Here is a 20,540-nt window from a genome sequence, read left to right on the forward strand (position 1 = left end):
AGAAGTGTTCAGTGTTGGGCTTGAATGAATAGAAAGAAGTTATCACTATGTAATTGTGTTTGAATGTTCTCATGACGCAAGCCGTTCCAAAGAATGTGATGTCATATTCTTTCAAAATATAATGTCAGACTATGACTCATATCCTAAAATGTGTCCACACAAAGTGAGCGGAGCAGCGCATTACGTTATTGACAAAATGTGTCCACACAAAGTGAGCGGAGGAGCGCATTATGTTCACACGGAATATTTATTGACTCCCACATCATCTGAACCGAGCTTGTTTCTTTGTGAGAGTAGTGGATTATTTGCTTCGACGAAGGGAGTTGATTAAGCCAAATGCTATGTATAATCACATTCCATGTCACTCACAATGGTGAAGTTCCCACACTCTACTTTAAGGATGCATAATAAAATAAACTTTAATGTTTACGACGAATATACAAATGATTCTTGGTGCCCAGTCTGCTTGGTCCGGATATACTTTTAGGATGTCGGCAGATTTACGAGGCCGCCCACAACGTTTATATGACAACGGTCATTCATGGTTGTGTCAGGGTCTTGTGTGGCATCATGGCTTGTCTTTATTACTTGTTTCCCCTTTACGGGAACTTTTTTTTTTTTTATATATATATTTTTTATCCCACGATTTTGTAACCCATTTTTCACCCCTGTGTCAATCATCTAATGTGATCCTGGGCTCTACACACCCTCCGCCAACCTGGGGAGAGCAACGGACTTAACTCATGCTTCCTTCATGCTTGAGTGTCCAAGTTGCTCCTTTACTTTACGGGAACTATTACAGGTGCAGTGAAATGAAAAAGACGTTTTTCACACTTTTAGAGCATATCCGTGGTCATTATATGGGCATACCTAACAATGGATGCCAAAAGAATGTGAAAATTCTCATTTCTGTGTGTTTTTATATCAAAGGTCCATAAAAATGATTGCATTATTTATTTATTAAAACGAAAACGTGCTGCGTGATTAATTTCCCATAATTGCGCATCCATCCATCACAGCTGCTATTGATTACATAATACTCCGTTTTTATTTCCATTCCAGATAACATCCAGACAGTGTATTACTCGGTTTCAACTTAATCATCACGCTATAATATGTATCTGAAAACATTATAGGGTAGAAATAAGCCACATAACAGTAAACTGGTTGTGCTGACCATTATGATTTATAAACAAACAACACCACTCTGTTGCGCTTAGCATAGCTACCGTCCCTAGCTACCGTCCCATCGCCTGAAGGGATGCGACGCTCTGATTGGTTCAGAAACTTCAGACCGGTGTTTCATGTGGAAACACCATTTTCATGTTGTTCACCATTTCCGTTTCACTGCGCCTTTAAAACACCCAATGTTGGGTTAGTGGTAAACCAACCAACTTGGGTTTTTTATTTCTGCCTGCCTCACTGTTCTGCATTCTTCTCTGTGACTGTCAACGATGCATCAAAACCACAAGTAAGTTGTCACGCCGGTGCTGTCAACTATTGCGATTGAGAATGGTCTGGGGTTTCTTTTTTACAGTCAAAATGTCCTGCACTGTTTATTGCAGGTTATTGTGTAAATGGTGCATTTATAAACATCTCCAGCTCCAACTTGTTCCTGTTCGCCGATGACTCAGCACTGCTGGTCTCGGACAGGAACAAGACCTTCAGCTCTGAACTCGGTAGAATCTGCACCTGGCTCCCTGATAACAAACTATCCTTACACCTGGGAAAATCTGAATCCATTCTCTTCGGATCAAATACTGTAGCAATCTCAGCAAGGCAGATGGCTTCTTGGTTAGAGTGGGTGACAATATTATCACACGAAAAGATGAAATTACCTACCTAGGTTCCATCCTGGAGGCCAATCTTTCCGGTGATAAAATGGCCACCAACGTAATCAAAAAAGTAAATCTTTACAGGATCTCCTCACTGGTCAACAAAAAGACCTTAAAGACCTTAACAGGAGCCCTCGTACAAGGTTTCTTTGACTATGCATGCACCTCAAAGGCCCTTAAAACAAGGCTCCAGACCTCCCAAAACAAACTGGTCAGGCTCCTACTTGGCCTCACCCCCCGAACCCACCTCACCCCTGCCCACTTTGCCAGGCTGGGATGGCTTAGGGTCGACGACAGAGTACAGCATCTTGCATTGGGTCTGGTCCACAAGATTCGATACACCACCAAGATACCCATGTACCTGTCTAAATACTTCCTTAATGTAAACGAAGTCCACACCCACAACACCAGAGGGAGTGCAACAAACCATGTACAACCCAGATTCGGCACAAACAATGGACTAACCTACCAACAGTCATTAAGACATGTGAATCCCTTGACTCCTTCAAAACCGCTCTCAAAGGGCACCTACGGACGGCTGCAATTCGAAACTGGCCCCCGTAAAATCTGAATCCCCCCACCCTTTTCCCCTCACTGTATATGTTTCTTTTCCCTATTTGCTTCCTTTATGATAAATTCCTGTTCTGTTCTTTAACTATATAGAAGTGTCTATTTGTACGTCTCTAAATGTTTTGATGAATTGAACATGGTGGACCCTGTTGTAAACAATGATATGAACTTTATTTGTATAGCACTTTTTAAAACATAGTTCCAAAGTGCTGCACAGAACAGGATAAAAACAACAAGAAACACACAGTAACATAATGGCACACAAAACAATAGCAAGCATGTATGTCCAAATTGGCTAATTAAGTAGTTAAAAAATACTCTGTATAAAGGTGGGTTTTCAGACGAGACTTGAATAGGGGGACGGATGGGGCTACCCTAATGTGCACTGGCAGTGCGTTCCACAGTCTGGGAGCTCGAGCGGAAAAAGCCCGGTCACCCCGGGTAACTAGGTTTGTACAGCCAGGAGGGCCTTATCCGAGAATCTGAGGGTGCGCATGGAGTTGGGGAGGGATAGCATCTCACGGATGTAAATATAGTCTGGGTCACTTTCCCAAATATATGAACTCCGAAGGCAAATCGTGTTAATTTATGGCATACATGTTTTCTAGGGGTATTAAGGTCTGCTGAATCCAAATCTGCTGTATGCCAAGCTCAAAAATGGATGCTAAGCCCTCAAAATGGACGGAAGTAAATCATTAGAGCATGCCCTGGGCTACATCCAGGCCTGGATTGGCCACAGGACATACCAGGCATGTGCCCGGTGGGCTGACCCTCTGGTGGGCCGGTCTGGGCCAAATGTTAAATTAGTTGTCTCAACTTGTCTGTTGGTTGTGTATCATTTATGTTGTTTACTGTTAAATGTGTAGGTGTTAAGGGCTTGTATTTCAAGTATTTGTATGGGCCTCGAGTCTCGACCACTGAAAAGTCAGTAGAGTATCTGCGTGCTGGTTGTGGTGGGCCAGTCTGGGCCAAATTCCGCGAAAATGTCCGGGCCAAATTATTGTCTTTGTCCAACCATGGCTACATATGGGGAAACTTTGGTGATTAGACTGATGTTCTCCTTAAGGGCCTGGACCATTCATAGAGAAGCAGCAAGCCGTTTGTGGCTGATATTGTAGTTTATACCACAGGCATGCAATATTATTTTTAAGCAGTTTCTTCACAAGTATTATGGAGTTGGTTACCTTGTACACGTTATGTACATATACTTATTGGGAACATCAATTATTGCATAAAGTTGGTTGGAAAGATATTCGCCAATAAATGTCAATTTTCACAATATGTATGAATTTTAAGCAATTTCCTCACACTTGATTTCAAATCAGAATATTGAATTGTATTCCCCATATATGAAAACATAAAAGTCTATATTTCTACCTTGTTTAGGCGTTTTATTATGTTTCAGCATAATGGTGGCCGCCATCTTTAAATGGTCCATTTTGAGGGCTTAGCATCCATTTTTGAGTTTGGCATACAGCAGATTTGGATTCAGCAGACCTTAATACCCCTAGAAAACATGTATGCCATAAATTAACACGATTTGCCTTCAGCACTTTAAATGAGCACATTCTCTGAAATCCTGCCTTGACTAATAGGGGCCAGCCCATTTAGGGCTTTGAACGTGATTAAAACAATCTTAAAATCACATCTGGTGCTCACTGGCAACCAGTGCAGATCTGCTATTGGTGTGATATGGTCCCGTTTCTTAGTATTTGTCAGTAGTCGAGCGGCAAGTGTAATGCTTAATTGGGTCGTCCACTCACAGTTAACAGTCTTTGTATTGAGTTTGTGCTTGAAATGTACTGTAATTCTGCAAACTGTTAATAAATATTTAAATCAATCAATCAATCCTTTGTACACTCGTGGCAAACTCCACCCATCTGACCCTGAGCTGGTATGCAGGCTGACGTACTGTACAGTAACTACATTACAGTATATAAGCTCTTATATTACCTTAGCGCTAACAGACACATGCTTAACCCTTATACCTTATACAGACTCCACGCTCAACCTTAATCTAAAAACACATATACGGTACAAGAATATGCATGCCCAGTGCCCGTACACAATACTTGCAGGCACGTATAAAGCACGCACACACACACACACCCATGTACACAGTGAGTACATTCACTCAGGAACTTATGCAAACACACAAGCACGCACACATGCATAAGCAGGGGGGGTGTGGGTGTGTGTGTGTGTGTGTGTGTGTGTGTGTGTGTGTGTGTGTGTGTGTGCGCGTGCGCACGTGTGTGTTGCAACACTTAAAATATAGAATATGAAATGTCGCAATATTTGGCATAAATAGCGCAATTTTAATTGTTTTCCATGCATCATGCAGCCCTAACTGTGTGTGTGTGTGTGTGTGTGTGTGTGTGTGTGTGTGTGTGTGCGTGACTGTGTGTGTGTGTGTGTGTGTGTGTGTGTGTGTGTGTGTGTGTGTGTGTGTGTGTGTCTGAGAGAGAGAGCATTTGGATTTGTGCTGTGGTGTCTTGCTGAGGGACCGCGTGCCACCTGACCACTTCCCTGGAGAGATTTATAGATGGGTGCTACACCAGAATGTTGCGTGCAGTAGTTAACATCAGCAAGAGTTGTTACCAACAAGAATCTGTATGATGGAATGCCAAGGGTGAACCAAACCGCGATGACAGGAAGCGACGACGGGGAGGGCTCGACTGAGGACGACCTAGAGAGAGAGTACTGACAACTTGAACCAAATGTTTGACACTGCATTGGTCTAGCGGTTTGCAAGACTCATACACACAGACAGACACGCAAAACATTGTCCCCGCCCACCCCCGCCCGGCCTTCAGCGTGGCGGAGAAACATTGTCCGCGCCCACCCCCGCCCGGCCTTCAGCGTGGCGGAGAAACATTGTCCCCGCCCACCCCCGCCCGGCCTTCAGCGTGGCGGAGAAACATTGTCCCCGCCCACCCCCGCCCGGCCTTCAGCGTGGCGGAGAAACATTGTCCCCGCCCACCCCCGCCCGGCCTTCAGCGTGGCGGAGAAACATTGTCCCCGCCCACCCCCGCCCGGCCTTCAGCGTGGCGGAGAAACATTGTCCCCGCCCACCCCCGCCCGGCCTTCAGCGTGGCGGAGATAAGGAGCTGCGTGTGATTACACATCTGTTGTGCATCCAGCTAATCAATGCAGATGGATGCACTTTCCTGTGTGCATCCATCTGCATCGATTAGCTGGATGGATTTCCTGTCAGGAAATCAGCCACATCATCACAACACTCATGACAAGTTGTTCCATCTGCAGTCCTTGGATTCCAGAAGTTATGTGTGGTGATAAAGTCACTTTAGTGAGTCCAATACTTATAAGGCATGGCAAGCAGCTTGATGTACGTTTCCGTACAGCTCTGGAATCAAACGAGAGCAGATGGAAGTTAGTTGTCATGATATGGTTCTCATTTGAGTGTGTGGCTGATTTAGACTGCATGGACATAGTATAACTATAAATGCACCAAGTCTCTCTGTGTGTGTACGACGTGTCCACGTAACTCGAGAACCGTTCGCACGCGTTTCACACCCCCACAGGGAGTGCAGTGCCCGGCGTTGAGTCGGTCCACGGTTGTCCAGAACCGCCCCAAAAGGTCTCTGCCCAGGCTATGGACAGGGCCCCTGTCCAGTGTCCATATATGGAGCTGGCCATCATTCTGATGTCTGCATAGACTCCATATTTGGACATGCCTGACAAAGAACTCCATATATGGGCATATAGGGACACAGACATAATATCTGGGTGGGGACTTAATTTCCAGCTTGTATCGTTCCAAGTACAGCAGCGCCTAACAGGCACCGCTGTAGAGGCTCCACCAGGCACCCATAATGAAAATAAGTGTAAGAAACACCTGTATGTATTAAAGCAGGGGTTCTCAACGTTTTTGGCTGGGTGGGGACCCCCGGAAATGCTTTGGCCATGTCTCGCGACAGTATTTATTTATGGTGTATTGTCTCTATTATTAAGGTTATTGTAGCAGTCAATTTATATTGGGGGTCGGGAGGGGGCGGTGAGGGGGTCCCGAGACACTGCCAAAGCATCTCGGGGGGTCCCCGGCCATAAACGTTGAGAACCCCTGTTCTCCTTTTGTCTTCAGTGTAGACTAGATGGAAACGGGCTCCAGAGCAAATGGCAAAGTCCTGTTGCGTTCTCATTTTTAATTCAGTGTATACACGGAGACACTGTAATGACTGAAAACACGCCAGTCTTTCTCAAGGACACTTTGACACTAACCCAGGGATCGAACCGGAAACCATTACACTGATCTTCCCAAAAAATTCTGTAGTTTGAAGGGTTTAAAGATCCAATCTTTAAACTCCTGGTCTGCTCAGAGACACATCTGGGCTGCCCCGACAATATGAAAACGTGTAATATTTTAGGATTTAAAATGCGGATGAGTTGGACTTAATGGATGCCAATGCACGTTGGGCGGCTGAAATGGAGGAAAGGCCTGTCAAGAACATGACCGCACACGACCGCTTATTCTGTGTAGTGCGTGTGAGGGGGCAATTATTTTCTAATCGTGTAGTGTGCATGTTTGAGATTATAGAGAATAACATTTGTGAAGATTCACAAATGTGTGTAGCAACAACAATTTCAAAATCGGTTATGATTTTCAAACGCCTGTAGCGTGAGGACAACATAATTGCTTTGCTCTTCTGTTATTAGTTAACAGCTGGCAGCTGCGCTGTGATGAGATGGGATACGTTATTCTTTTTTATGCCAGAGCATTTACAGTTGAGCAGCAGTAATCGACAGGAGGAAAAATGCAAGCGCGGGAGACTTTCTCTAGGTTAGTAGGAGTCACAAAATACTTTTTTGATATTTCGTAGCTGTTCAAATGTAACTGGACTACCCATCTTATTTGCCTGCATCTTAATGTGGCCTATAGTAGAAGCACGTAAAGACACAGGGCAGGGATCAGATTCTTGTGGCACACTGTACTTCATCTGCTGATGAGGAAACTGAACTACATGCAATATAAGTGATCCTTGGTCATGCTCAAGATTCGGTCTACTCACTCTCCTTGGTGGGCTATGGACAGTTCAGAAACCTGTCTACCATCAGTGGGGATTCCAAGCAAATATTACTATATCCTCTATATCTTTACCTGGAAAGTCAGCATGCTTAAATAGAAGTCATTGTTCTTTCTTGCATAACAATATAACCTGAATTGAAATTTTGTTTGACATGACCAAATCTGCCTGTGTGTGTGTGTGTGTGTGTGTGTGTGTGTGTGTGTGTGTGTGTGTGTGTGTGTGTGTGTGTGTGTGTGTGTGTGTGTGTGTGTGTGTGTGTGTGCGTGCGTGCGTGCGTGCGTGCGTGCGTGCGTGCGTGCGTGCGTGCGTGCGTGCGTGCGTGCGTGCGTGCGTGCGTGCGTGCGTGCGTGCGTGCGTGCGTGCGTGCGTGCGTGCGTGCATTAGTTAGTCACCTGTGTCAATGATACCAGGGTTGGAGTGAAACCAGGTCGGTAGGACGAGGCCGCTGAACGTAGAGAAACCGAGAATGAGGAGGTTTCTGGATGAGTTGAGATCCACATACTGAAACACAAGAGGGAGAGAGAGGGAGAGAGGGAGAGAGTGAATGGGAATAAGGGAGCGAATAAAAGCAAGAGAGGCTGGTGTGGGCATGAGTAATGAATGAGCGAGAATAGAGAACGAGTGAGTCATTAAGTTGAGTGAAAGGTTGAACTTGACAGTGATAGAACAGATGGCTTTGCTGTATCCATTTTCTTTGAATGGATGAGATTAAACTGTAGGACATGGGCAAATAAAGAAAATAAATTCATTTTTATTAAAAGCTAGCTGTAGCTGTCATACGCACTGTACATGAGTAGCATTGCTTAGAGCAGGGGTTTTCAACTGGTGGTCCGTGAATGTATTGCATGTGGTCCCTGACCATGCATTTAGTAATGCAAAAAGTGAAGCTCTTTGTTTTTACCTTTGACCTCACCTTTATGGCCCACTTAGTTGAGAAACACTAGCACTAAATGACCTGGTGACCTACAGCATGACGACGCGTCAATGTTGTCAGTTAGTTACCGCATGGGAAGTCAGACATCAAAAACTTCCACAGCAAATTGAGTTAGAATCTCAAGGGAAAGTGTACCGGATTACCTGCTTGTGTCACCATTATTAGGACATGTGCCTATAAATTCAGTCACAAGTTTCAGTCAGACGTTGCGTGAGTTCAATATAGAAGGTTAAGAATAAGGGCAACCATGGGAAACTAATAGATCGGTGTGGCTCAATCTATTCTTAGCTCTGGACCACTAGTATATCTCAGTTAAATAATTTAATTCACCTCAAATTAACAAATTAAATCAAGCCCTCAACAGTAATTATTTAATTTCAAGCTTTTTTCCCCCCGAACACCAAGCCCATATCCCCCCCTCCCAACACAACAGTGCTTCCTATTGATTGATTGATTCTTCTTAGTCAGGGTGGTGGTCCCTGGTTCATATTAAATCAGTTAGTCAGGGTGGTGGTCCCTCCCTAGTTCATATTAAATCAGTTAGTCAGGGTGGTGGTCCCTGGTTCATATTAAATCAGTTAGTCAGGGTGGTGGTCCCTAGTTCATATTAAATCAGTTAGTCAGGGTGGTGGTCCCTAGTTCATATTAAATCAGTTAGTCAGGGTGGTGGTCCCTGGTTCATATTAAATCAGTTAGTCAGGGTGGTGGTCCCTAGTTCATATTAAATCAGTTAGTCAGGGTGGTGGTCCCTAGTTCATATTAAATCAGTTAGTCAGGGTGGTGGTCCCTGGTTCATATAAAATCAGTTAGTCAGGGTGGTGGTCCCTCCCTAGTTCATATTAAATCAGTTAGTCAGGGTGGTGGTCCCTGGTTCATATTAAGTCAGTTGAAAACCCCTGGTTTAGAGTCATCAAATGACACATGGACAAGGAAGGTCATTTTGGTGCTGTAGGGCCTGCAGAAGAAGATAAGATAGGGCACATTTGGGTTTATAAAGGGGAAGACAAGACATTCTGATAAGTGAGACAGGTGCTATACCATTAATTAAGCTATAAAAACCAATAACATGATCAAAACATATAAATCTAAAAATAAAACTGAATATATGGCTCTATAGTCTGAATAGACAATGAACAAACCTTTTGTTCAACTCCTATAGGCCAGTGGTTGTCAAACGTTTTAATGTCAGGGACCCCAAAATTAACATGCATTTTACCACAAACTGGCCCCACTTTGAGAACCACTGCTACAGGCAACATCGTTGCCTGTAGGGGGGGTCAGTATTTGCTTTGTTCACAGGGAAGTATAGAGAGACAAGACAAGGAGGACAGAGAGGGTGATGTAAGGAGACACATCACAGGCCACCAGCCTGGAATTGCTGCATCCATGTGGTCGCGGCATAATCTCTTTTCAGTCATCACATGTTTTCAATCCTGTGGCTCACTCACTTATGTATGTTGTCTAATGCCATTAAATGTATATGTCCTGCAATGTCCTGCTTGCACTATACACACCATACATGGGTCAAACAACTGGCGCCTTCACTTAACGGCCCGCAGGTTAATATCGGAATAGAGGGTATGCGTGTGACATCAGCATCATACCCGGAAGTAAAGCGGAAACGCCTACTGACAAACGCCTACTTGACAACCCATGCAACAGAAAAGTCCTATCTGATTGAGTTAAACAACGTTAAACTCACTTTGTCACTCACTTTGTCACTCGATTTTCCATTGACTTCATGCATGCGCATACCCAGTCTATACTGATACAGTATATTATTGATTTCAGCTGTTACAATTCCAAACAACAATTCCATGCAAATTGCAAACAAAACCTGCTTTAATTACTTCAGTCTATAGTATCATTAATAAATAATAACATTAACATAAATAGGCTATAAGTACATGCATTTGAAATGATTAATTAATAATCATTTCGTATATAAAAATAGCAGATCTACAAACTCTAAACGTGTCGCAGTACTTTTTTGTGACATCCAATGGCGAAGAAAGTATAAGAGGTTTGTGAGTGTGAAAATATAATACTCCCTCTGGAGTGAGTGTGGAAATTTAGTGGCCTTCTGGAGTGAGTGTGGAAATATAGTGGCCCTCTGGAGTGAGTGTAGAAATATAGTGGCCCTCTGGAGTGAGTGTGGAAATATAGTGGCCCTCTTGAGTGCGTGTAGAAATATAGTGGCCCTCTGGAGTGAGTGTGGAAATATAGTGGCCCTCTGGAGTGAGTGTGGAAATATAGTGGCCCTCTGGAGTGAGTGTGGAAATATAGTTTTTTTCACATTTTGTATTTCAATCTGTGGAGTAAAACTATGGAACAGTTTGCATGTGGAACTCAAGCGTGTGAACCAGTTTAAAAATATATATAAAGAATACATTATTAAGAGGTATAGAGAGGTAGAGTTACAAAACACTGACTTATCATTTAGATAATTGTACTTAATTGATTAATTGATATATATATATATATATATATATATATATATATATATATATATAGAATATACCATATGTATGTATTATATGAAATATATAAATTATTTTTTATTGATCATAATATGATATATAGAATAGAATATATTATAGCGCATATACAATGACTTACACTATTACACTATTTAATGTACTTGGTTTCTCTGTTGATTTTTTTTTTGTTTATACTATGTTGGTAGTTATGTGATGACGTCAAGCGATGACGCTGAAATTAAGCTATAAAGGGGTAGGGTTATATAAGTTTTTTACTTCAACCTACTCCTTTCTGAACATACAAAAGTAATAAAAAAAAATAAAAAAAATAAATATTAATAAAAAGAAGAGAAAAAAAAACAATTATACTTACGCGGCCAGTGTGGCTTGTTTATTATTATTATTATTTTCTTGTTGTTTATACTTTGGGAATATTATTATTATTATTTTATTTTTTCTATATTGTACTTCTGTTAATTCTTTGACTTGTTATGTTCAGAATAAAGTTTTTCATTCATTTTCATTCATTAATTCATTCATTCATAGTGGCCCTCTGGAGTGAGTGTGGAAATAATATATAATATGCATTATAAACATACTTGTATTGTGTTATACACTACAATTATAGTTATAAGAACTCCTAATAAATACTCAAAGATATAAAATGCTTCATAACATGTTATGATTATTCTCATAAAGCATTATGAATATGTATGGCTTCCCATTTGTTTTCAATAGAATCGTTTCTTCGTTCCATACCTGCAGGTTGGATATTCCCACCGCTGCGATCATTCCGAACATGACGAGGAACATGCCACCTATGACAGGGTCTGGGATGGTGATGAAGACCGCTCCGAACTTCCCGAAGATCCCCAGGACGATCATCAGCAAGCCCGCTGTCTGGAGAACCAATCTGCTGCCAACCTGGCACCCAACAACAACAACAACAACAACCAGGGCCTCATTTATCAAAGCAGAGCCACTGAGACTATTCGTCATCCCAAACTCAAATACACGCACGCACGCACGCACGCACACACGCACACATGCACATGCACACGCACACACACACAAGCAGCCTGATAGATGGGGAGAGGGAAGAAACTGCCGTGCCCAATAAAACATTCATGTGAAACATGGCAACACAGTTTTTGTTGATTTTTACATCATAAATCCTGTCGTGTTGATGGCGGTTAGATTAGAATGATGAGATAAGTGTTCAGGAATGCGTGACATTCTAGTAGTAAGTAGTAACCACAGTGGTTATCATCACAATATGATCATATATTGGCATTCCCATATATGGGCGTAATATTGATCACAGTCAAGGATCTCCATATTTGGGCATAACAAGGATTTTCCTTTTTTTTAAATAAACAGCTTTTGTCCCCACACGAGAAATGACATCAGAATTCTGCTAAATATGATGCAAATTAAAAATTTACGTCATATGTAACCAAGCAAATCAGCTAACCAATCACAGGCAACAGGCATTCTGATTGGCCAGTATGAGATGATGCATGATGATGTATGGTGATTAGAGCTGATAATTCCGCTAAATATGATGTAAATTAAACATAAAAAGATGAAACGCCATTGACATTGAAGGGAAAACTTATGTAAACGAGCAAATCGGCTAACCAATCACATGTTGGTGTGGGAGCGCTTGGCCAATAAGGGACCACCTTATGTCAAATGTCCACAAATGATGTACGATGACAAGAGCGCCCCTCATTTCACACAGGTGTGATTTTTAAATTCACGTTTTACACACGCACGCACGTACGCACGCACACACGCACACACAGGTGTATGACGGGAATTGTGACTTCATGACAGAGCGTCGGGAATTGTGGGTTATGTGACAAAAACGCAAGATTTCATAGTTATCTGCGACCTTTGGTCGCAATAAGTAGAGCTTTTAAACTATTAGTATTATAAAGTAAAGGACACATGAATCCATGTTTTAAAGAAGTAGAGTGAAGAATAACGAAAGAGTGTTCAGGAGTGTGTATTATTAGTCTTGTTAAAACTACTATAAAATAAAGGACGAGGGTCTTGTGGTTATAAATATACCTTATGACATGATTATTAAGGGCGGGAACACCTTTTGGTGTTTTAAACATTATGTTATAATTTAGCTATTGAAAAATAGCAGATCTACAAGCTCATAGCGCGCCACTCGGTGGCGCGCTATGGGCTTGTAGGTCTGCTATTTTTGAAAAATCGTAAAAATGTGGCGCAAATCTTTGAACATTGAATGTTTTTAAGGTCTAAATGGGTTAATGACATAATTAGTACGGGGCAGTACCTTTGTGATGCCGAGCGCTGCGATGTTCTGGCTGTAGGACGTGGTGCCGTTCCCGGTGCCCCACAGGGCCGCCAGGATGCACCCGATGCCCTCCACGGCGATGCCGCGGTTAATGGCGTGGGTGGGCGGGGGAGGGGCGCCGGATAGGCGGGCACAGGCATAGTAGTCCCCGATGGATTCCATGGTGGAGGCCAGTACCCCCGCCATCATGCCCAGCACGGAGCTCACACTCACAGTGGGAACACCCCACTGACCTGTAGGGGAGGCAAGAGGTGTTGGTGTTAATAGCACGCACGAGCGAGCGAGCAAGCGGCACACACGCACGCACACACACGCACGCGCACAGGCACGCACACGCGCACGCACGCGCACACACGAATATGAGACTATTCTGATTATAAGACAGACCCCCATTTTTCCAAGACTCATTTGTTGAAAAAGAACATATAGGGCTGGATTTTGAAGATGTGTTTTACAATAGGGTAATACATACAGTTTTATGAGCTGGGGGCGTGTTGTATGTCATATTGCAATTTTGGGCATGTTAAGAAGCGCTTTCGACACCCCGTGGATTGCGCAAAACGGCCTTGAATTAGTCATGGGTGTGTTTAAGGCGTGTTTGAGACGTACCCAATCAACATGTCCGTACTATTCTCTTTACCAGTCAGCTGATGTCACATACGGAATGCGCACTTTGGGGATCGTGGTATTACATTTCTTCAGGCTGGCACCATAGAAGACATGACATTGTCACATTTGGGTTAATTATTCCTATTGCACTGCATGCTGTCACCTTTTATGCCTCAAAATAATTTGTTTCTATTGAAAAACACCAGTAAAGCAACGTTTATTATATTTTATTTCATTCAAGTCATGATGAAGGAATGAGTTGAATGCTGCTGCTTAATGCTGTGCCTGTGGCCCCGATGGTATATGGTCTTCGCTCTTAGCATTTTATTGAAGAAGACTTGAATCGGGTGTGATACAGCATATGAAAGCAAACTTCGCACGGATTATGGAGATGTTTTTATTTATTTTTAAGGTTGAGAAATTAAAGAATTATGGCCGTTTCTAATCTCAACATTTTACAAAAAGAAGACGCAAAAGAGGCTGTTGCCATGTCTCATAGAAACAAGTAAATAGGTCTAAAAATAAGCGCATATAACAGGGGTCTGTAACCTATTTTAAATGAAGTGCCATGTTTTTATTTTCTAGATAGTGAGTCTGCCATATCCAGATTAATTTTAATGACACCACATTAAAATAAAAAAACATATTTTGATTGTCCACAAATATAAAGTTCTTCCTTCTTTTTAAATATGTTCTTGCACATTGTTATAATCATTATATATATCCCCCTGCAGTCAGAGTTCATAGTTTTAATGAATGAATGTGATGCATAATGCATTGTGAGCTGGTATAGATCTGCTATTTTCAAAAGTAATCTTGGAAAATTTTAATTTAATTTTTGGATTAGCCGTCCTTAGTTGGGCAAATGCATTCATCTGGGGATCCTTGACATGGGAATGTGCTGTGTGAGGATCACTGGTTTAAACAACATTAGGAAAAAAGCCCAAATAACCACTTTAGAAACAAGAAAAGCAACCACAAATAGTACAACTACCAATATTTACAAGCAACTTTACAGAAAAAGAAGCCGCTTATAATAAACAGACATGGCAACACTCTAGCAGCCTCCCAGAGCCGCTCAAGTGTACAATCAAACAGTGCTTTTTGCGATTATGAGGTGGTCAGACCCACGTCTAATCGTTATGCGCTGAGTGTTTTTAGGTCAAGGGGCTTAATAGCAAATTGCGCAAAGCGAAAATAATTAACATATGGACACTCCCACAATGCTAAAATATTCAGGAACGCCGTATGAAATGCCTTTCATAATACGAATGTGCGCAGAGCGAGGGCAATATAAGTATTACCCCATTGTAAAACGCATCTTCAAAATCCAAGCCTGAATGTCAAATAGTCTATAGTCCCCGATTAGAATATGACGGCGCTTTTTAGGATATTTCCATTTGAAAAAAACGTAGTCTTATATTCAGGCCAATATAGGGTATTTAGCCCCGCTCCGCTCCTGGTGGGGTTCTACAGAGGGGTTTGTCCGTCTGTCCAACACTTGAGTCTCAAACAAGATGCCTTGAAAACTACTATCGACATGGAATTTGTTGTTCATCTCTTCATGCTGACCGGCTGTCGATATTGGGCAATTGTTTTTATAGGGGTTTCTTGTGACCCTACCATTAACATCCTGTGGCAGGCAAAAATGTCAAACTTTCCTTTTGCTTTAAGTAGCATGTAAGTGATGTAACATGTCAAACTAGGGGGTTTTCATGATTCTGACTGAATCCATTCCAAGCATTAGTTTTGCACAAAATACACTCCTTGGGCTAAAAACAGCCATAGCCACATTATTATTATTATTGTTTTTTTTTGTCCTTTTCCGTTTAGTTTTTGCCTTTTTTTTGTTTGTTTTGTCTAGTTTTGTTTTTTTAGTTTTGTTTTATTTTCATACTTTATAGCTATTGGAATATTAAAAGGGCAGGCATTATATGCTGAGGCTTCTGCCAACACTCCCCTTTGGTCAACAAAAAAACGAATACATTGTATAAGGTGTGTTTCTTTTAAATTACCAATAAACTTGAACTTGAACATTTGTGGTGACCTCATCACATTTGTCATGACGTCTATGGCCGTTTCTAGCCCAAGGAGTGGTTTTTGTGCAACACTAATGCTTGGAATGGATTCAGAATCATGAAAACCCCCTAGTTTCACATGCTACTTAGCAAAAGGAAAGCTTGACATTTTTGACAATTTTGCCTGCCATAGGATGTTAATGAAAAAATAAATTGCCCAATACTAAAAGCCTGTCGGCCTGCTGCATGCATGCACGCACGCACGCACGCACGCACGCACACACACAGGCACGCACTTCGTATGCACTCGCCCAATAATTAATTCCGGAGACTTATATATTATATATTTTTATATTAATTTGAAAGTTCTGGCAGAAAACTTGTATTTAGTCAATATCTCCACTATTCCACGAGCTGCACACGGACGACATTCTCTCCGGTGAGTGCAGTACTGAACATATCAAAAGTTCCTTTAGGAAGCACAAATGTATGGGGCACACAAAATAGGTGGTGTAATCAATTACCCCACACCAATTGCAAAACACCTGTCAATTGTGTGCCCCATACGTTTGGGGACTGTACCCAAAGGAAGTTTTCATATTTTTATTCCAGCTTTTCCTCATGGAGAAGTGGCGACATTATATATAGTGGCATATTTTACTTAACATGTGTTTTCTGACAGAACTTTCAAATGGATACGAAACTAAAGGACAATATCTAGCCTCGGAAACACAGACATTTTTATTTCCAGGGAGAAAAAAAAGTCTGGGTCCAAGTCCACTTCAATACGGCATACAGTCGATCACTCTGCTGATTTCTGATCGTCTGCACCTTCGTTAAATTGATGCACACACGCAAACACGTACAGACACACACTCGATCTCTGTCGCTGTAATTAATTAGTCTCATGTCATGTCTAGATTCTCCCGGCAGATCCTGCCGGGAGCTGCCTATGCCATAGAAAACATAGGTGGACCCCAGGCTAGACAATATCTGACTCCAAGTCTTAGGAATTAATTATTGGGTGAGTGCACGCGCAGTGCTACAAGTTTAAATGCTGACGTGGGCCAGTCTGCTAAACGTGTCGTGCACAGATAGGACTGATCTATGGCTAGGTATTTGGAATACATGAAAAGTATTTAAGATCACAGACATTCTAGGGCAATTAATGATATTGGTAAGGTGATTATTACTAAAGCCAAACAATAATGCCAGACAATATTGTTGGCTGCTAGGAGCGTCACAGAAAAAGTGAAACCAAGAAGTCACTTGTCCAACGGACAAGTAAAAATGTAATGCACTGAAGATGTATTACTTGTCCCGGACACCCGGACAAGCCTTAGGGCTGTATTTTGCGTGTCTTAAGTACCAGGTCTTATTCCCTAACTTGAGTAAACTAAAGACCTGGAGGCGTGATCAATGCCATTTGGCTATTCTGAGTGGCCAAAGAGCATTGATCCAGGTCTTTAGTTTACTCAAGTTAGGGTACTTAAGACACGCAAAATACAGCCCTTAATGTCAAGCCCTGCCATTTCATTCATTATCAATGGCATTTAATGTTGGTGTTAGGACAAAGTTTGTGTTTACACGCACACTAAAAGCTGGACATAGGAGGTGCTAGCGCCCCTCAAAAAATGCCAGCACCCCCAGGAACAAAGCAGCACGTGTGGTGCCGTGGCGTGTTACACGTGTCACGGGTTCTGGATTTGTGTCTACACGCAGATACAGTATGCTCCTCAGAATCTAATTACTGCTCAGCTCAGGGGGTGGTACTACTAACCATGACTTAGTGGGCCTTCTAGACTCCTCTAACGTATCATGCACAGTAATTACACAGCACAGTGTTTTCTCTGTCTCATTGCTATGTATGTGTCTTTCTGATGTGCAAGAGTCAGCGATAATCCACTGACAATGCGAAGTTTGATTCATGACCGCTATGTCTAAACGTACTTGTTCAAGTGGGTTGGGCACAGAGGTGGTGAATTAAAACCATCCAATTTCGCCCACACACAAATACACTAAATAATAATGACACTAAAACAGTCAAGGCATACATTTATACCACACCAGTGTTTGAATCATGAATGGCAAAAACTAAACTAAAAAACATGTGTCACTTTGAGGATTCCCTCCATAGAGTAGACTTGCCGTAGCACTTGCACTAGCCTCAACGACCTTACCGGCGTATGCAGAGGCTCAACTTATGTCATTTATGTAGACAGTGCAGTGCTACTCAACCCGCGGCTCTCATTAGTTTTATTGTCCGTGGCCATGAAAAGTGCTTATAGTGGCTTTCTCTCCCGAAGTTTGTTTGTTAGTTTGTTGTGTTGTTGTGCGCGAGTGCGAGCAACGCGACCACCGGCATCTGGACACTGACGTGACAGGCACAGCCAGCCAGGGCAGAGAAGGTAACAGATATACGGCACTTGAAAAACAACCCGGCTAATAAAAGACAGTTTTTATATACTTAATTCAACGCCACCCCCGGTAATTAATAGGGGGGCGGCTTTTTATTGAAGGAAGGAATGTGTTTGAGGATTTACTGTATTATTGCTTATGGAAGCTTTAATATACCTTTGAGCTGTTAATAATAATAATAAAAAGTCCCCCCATTTCTGTGTTTCATTAACACAGAATGAAACACATTAACAAAAAGCATTAACATGGTGAATCACATCTTGATCACATCATCAAGATGAGATTCACCTAGCCCCATGTGCCCTCTCCCTACGCTCATTCTGTAGCTCCGAGATGAGGTCACACACTGGGCCCCTCCCACCGCGTTTCAGAAACGGCGCAAGTTTCCGAAAACATAGTCTCTTATCCTTACCAGACCATTAATCCAAAACGTGTAGGGCCGATCCTGGTTTACACTAATTCAAACCTAGGATCGGCCCAGAAAATCCAAGTCACCATTTGAACCGAGCCTTTACGTCCCGTCTTTTGTCAGTCGCTTCCATGTTTATCAAGGAAGTTGAAAAGCTTTAGCGCCTCCCCGGCGCCTCCCCTAGTCGAAAATTTCCAACTGACTTCAGTTCACTCGACATGCACGCGCACACTCACACTTCCTTGATAAACATGGAAGCGACTGACAAAAGACGGGACGTAAAGGCTCGGTTCAAATGGCGACTTGGATTTTCTGGGCCGATCCTAGGTTTGAATTAGTGTAAACCAGGATCGGCCCTACACGTTTTGGATTAATGGTCTGGTAAGGATAAGAGACTATGTTTTCGGAAACTTGCACCGTTTCTGAAACGCGGTGGGAGGGGCCCAGTGTGTGACCTCATCTCGGAGCTACAGAATGAGCGTAGGGAGAGGGAACATATGGGGCTAAGATTCACGATGTTAATGATTTCTTTCAGATTGGCAAAAGGCTGATGCACACCTCAGAAGGCTAGTGACAGGTGCGTAGGGCAATAAAGCATACTTAAAAAGGTTATCTTTGAAAAACAAAGAAGGGTCGCTTAGACCTTCATCAGGACAGACAAATTATCGTCTGTCCTGAATGAAGGTCTAATCGACCGAAACGTTGACCAATAAAGAGCAACATTTTTGGCAAGTTTCTGACAGTGTGCGGGACCCTTCTTTGTTTTTCAAAGATAACAGTTTTCTGAAAAAGCTATGTTTCTATGTCAGTGGTTCTTCGATTTTTCAAAAATAGCAGAACTACAAGCTCGCAGCGCGCCACTCGGTGGCGCGCTATGAGCTTGTAGATCTGCTATTTTTCAACAGCTAAAGCATAACATAATGCTAACACCAAAAGGGGTTCCCGCCCAAAATGGAGTAATGATTTCTTTCAGACCTCCAGTTCTAGGAAACACAGAATGGGGGGGGACATTTTTATTATTTCAGCTCAAAGGTATGTTAATAATAGTCCCCTTTAAGTGTGCATGGCAGTAGGATGATTTGGAGTCAGCTAATCATCCACTCTGGCGTTCCTCATGCTTATACTAGGCTAAATACTATAATACTATAGGCCTAATGCCAAACTCACAGCACAAGAAAGCTACGTACGTCTGCATCTTCGACAATGACGGACCACCAAGGAGGAGATGGAGGTGTGTGCGTGCGTGCCTGCATGCGTGCCTGCGTGCGTGCGTGCGTGCGTGCGTGCGTGCGTGCGTGCCTGCAGGCGGGCGTGCTTTTATGGGGCTTGGTTTAGATGTCTGACAGATGTCTGCCAGCTAACGTGCATAAATTTAAGCAGATAATAGGTGGGACAGGACTGGGTAACTGACTACTGCTGACAGGTTTTATACGTCTTTATGAACACATCTTCAACTTCCAGAAAACCTTTTTTTTACCAGCTGCTGTGTAAGCAAGCACAGCTAATCTGAGTGAGTTCCTAGAAGTATTATGCTTTCAAGCTTTCTGTACTTGAGTCAACCTATCTTTATAGGTTCTCCTGTCCCCCCCCCGCCCCCCCCCCCCCCCCCCCCCGGCCCCCACACATGTAAAGCGTCTTTGGGTATTAGAAAGGCGCTATATAAGTCCCAGATATTATTATTATTATTTATAATAATATCTTGGGCTTATAGCGCTTTACATGTTACCCAGAAGCTTTACATGTGTGCAGACCAACTGTGTGGCTTAAAGGTGCAACTTTAGTTTTTTTCAACCAAGATTCATTTTTTGGTTGTTAGAGAAACTAAAAGATTAATGTAATTATTTTTTCAATTTGCTACGTTTTAGCGATTTTAGCAATTTTTTACAG

The 20,540-nt window shown here is 42.4% G+C and overlaps 1 protein-coding gene across 1 annotated transcript in view; it reads right to left on the reverse strand.

Moving 5' to 3' along the window:
- The window catches only part of LOC310858091 (solute carrier family 23 member 2), a gene marked incomplete at both ends in the record, with an annotated part of 77,601 nt that overhangs the window by 21,617 nt on the left and 35,444 nt on the right, over positions 1–20,540 (reverse strand). Inside the window, 3 exons of the mRNA XM_083764149.1 lie at positions 7,846–7,954; positions 11,627–11,791; positions 13,179–13,432. Of these exons, the coding sequence (XP_083620275.1) occupies positions 7,846–7,954; positions 11,627–11,791; positions 13,179–13,432 (528 nt within the window). The remainder of the gene's footprint in view (positions 1–7,845; positions 7,955–11,626; positions 11,792–13,178; positions 13,433–20,540) is intronic.

This window comes from Protomyctophum parallelum (genome assembly GCF_964188405.1).
Source record: "Protomyctophum parallelum genome assembly, chromosome: 4".
NCBI classification, from domain to species: domain Eukaryota; kingdom Metazoa; phylum Chordata; class Actinopteri; order Myctophiformes; family Myctophidae; genus Protomyctophum; species Protomyctophum parallelum.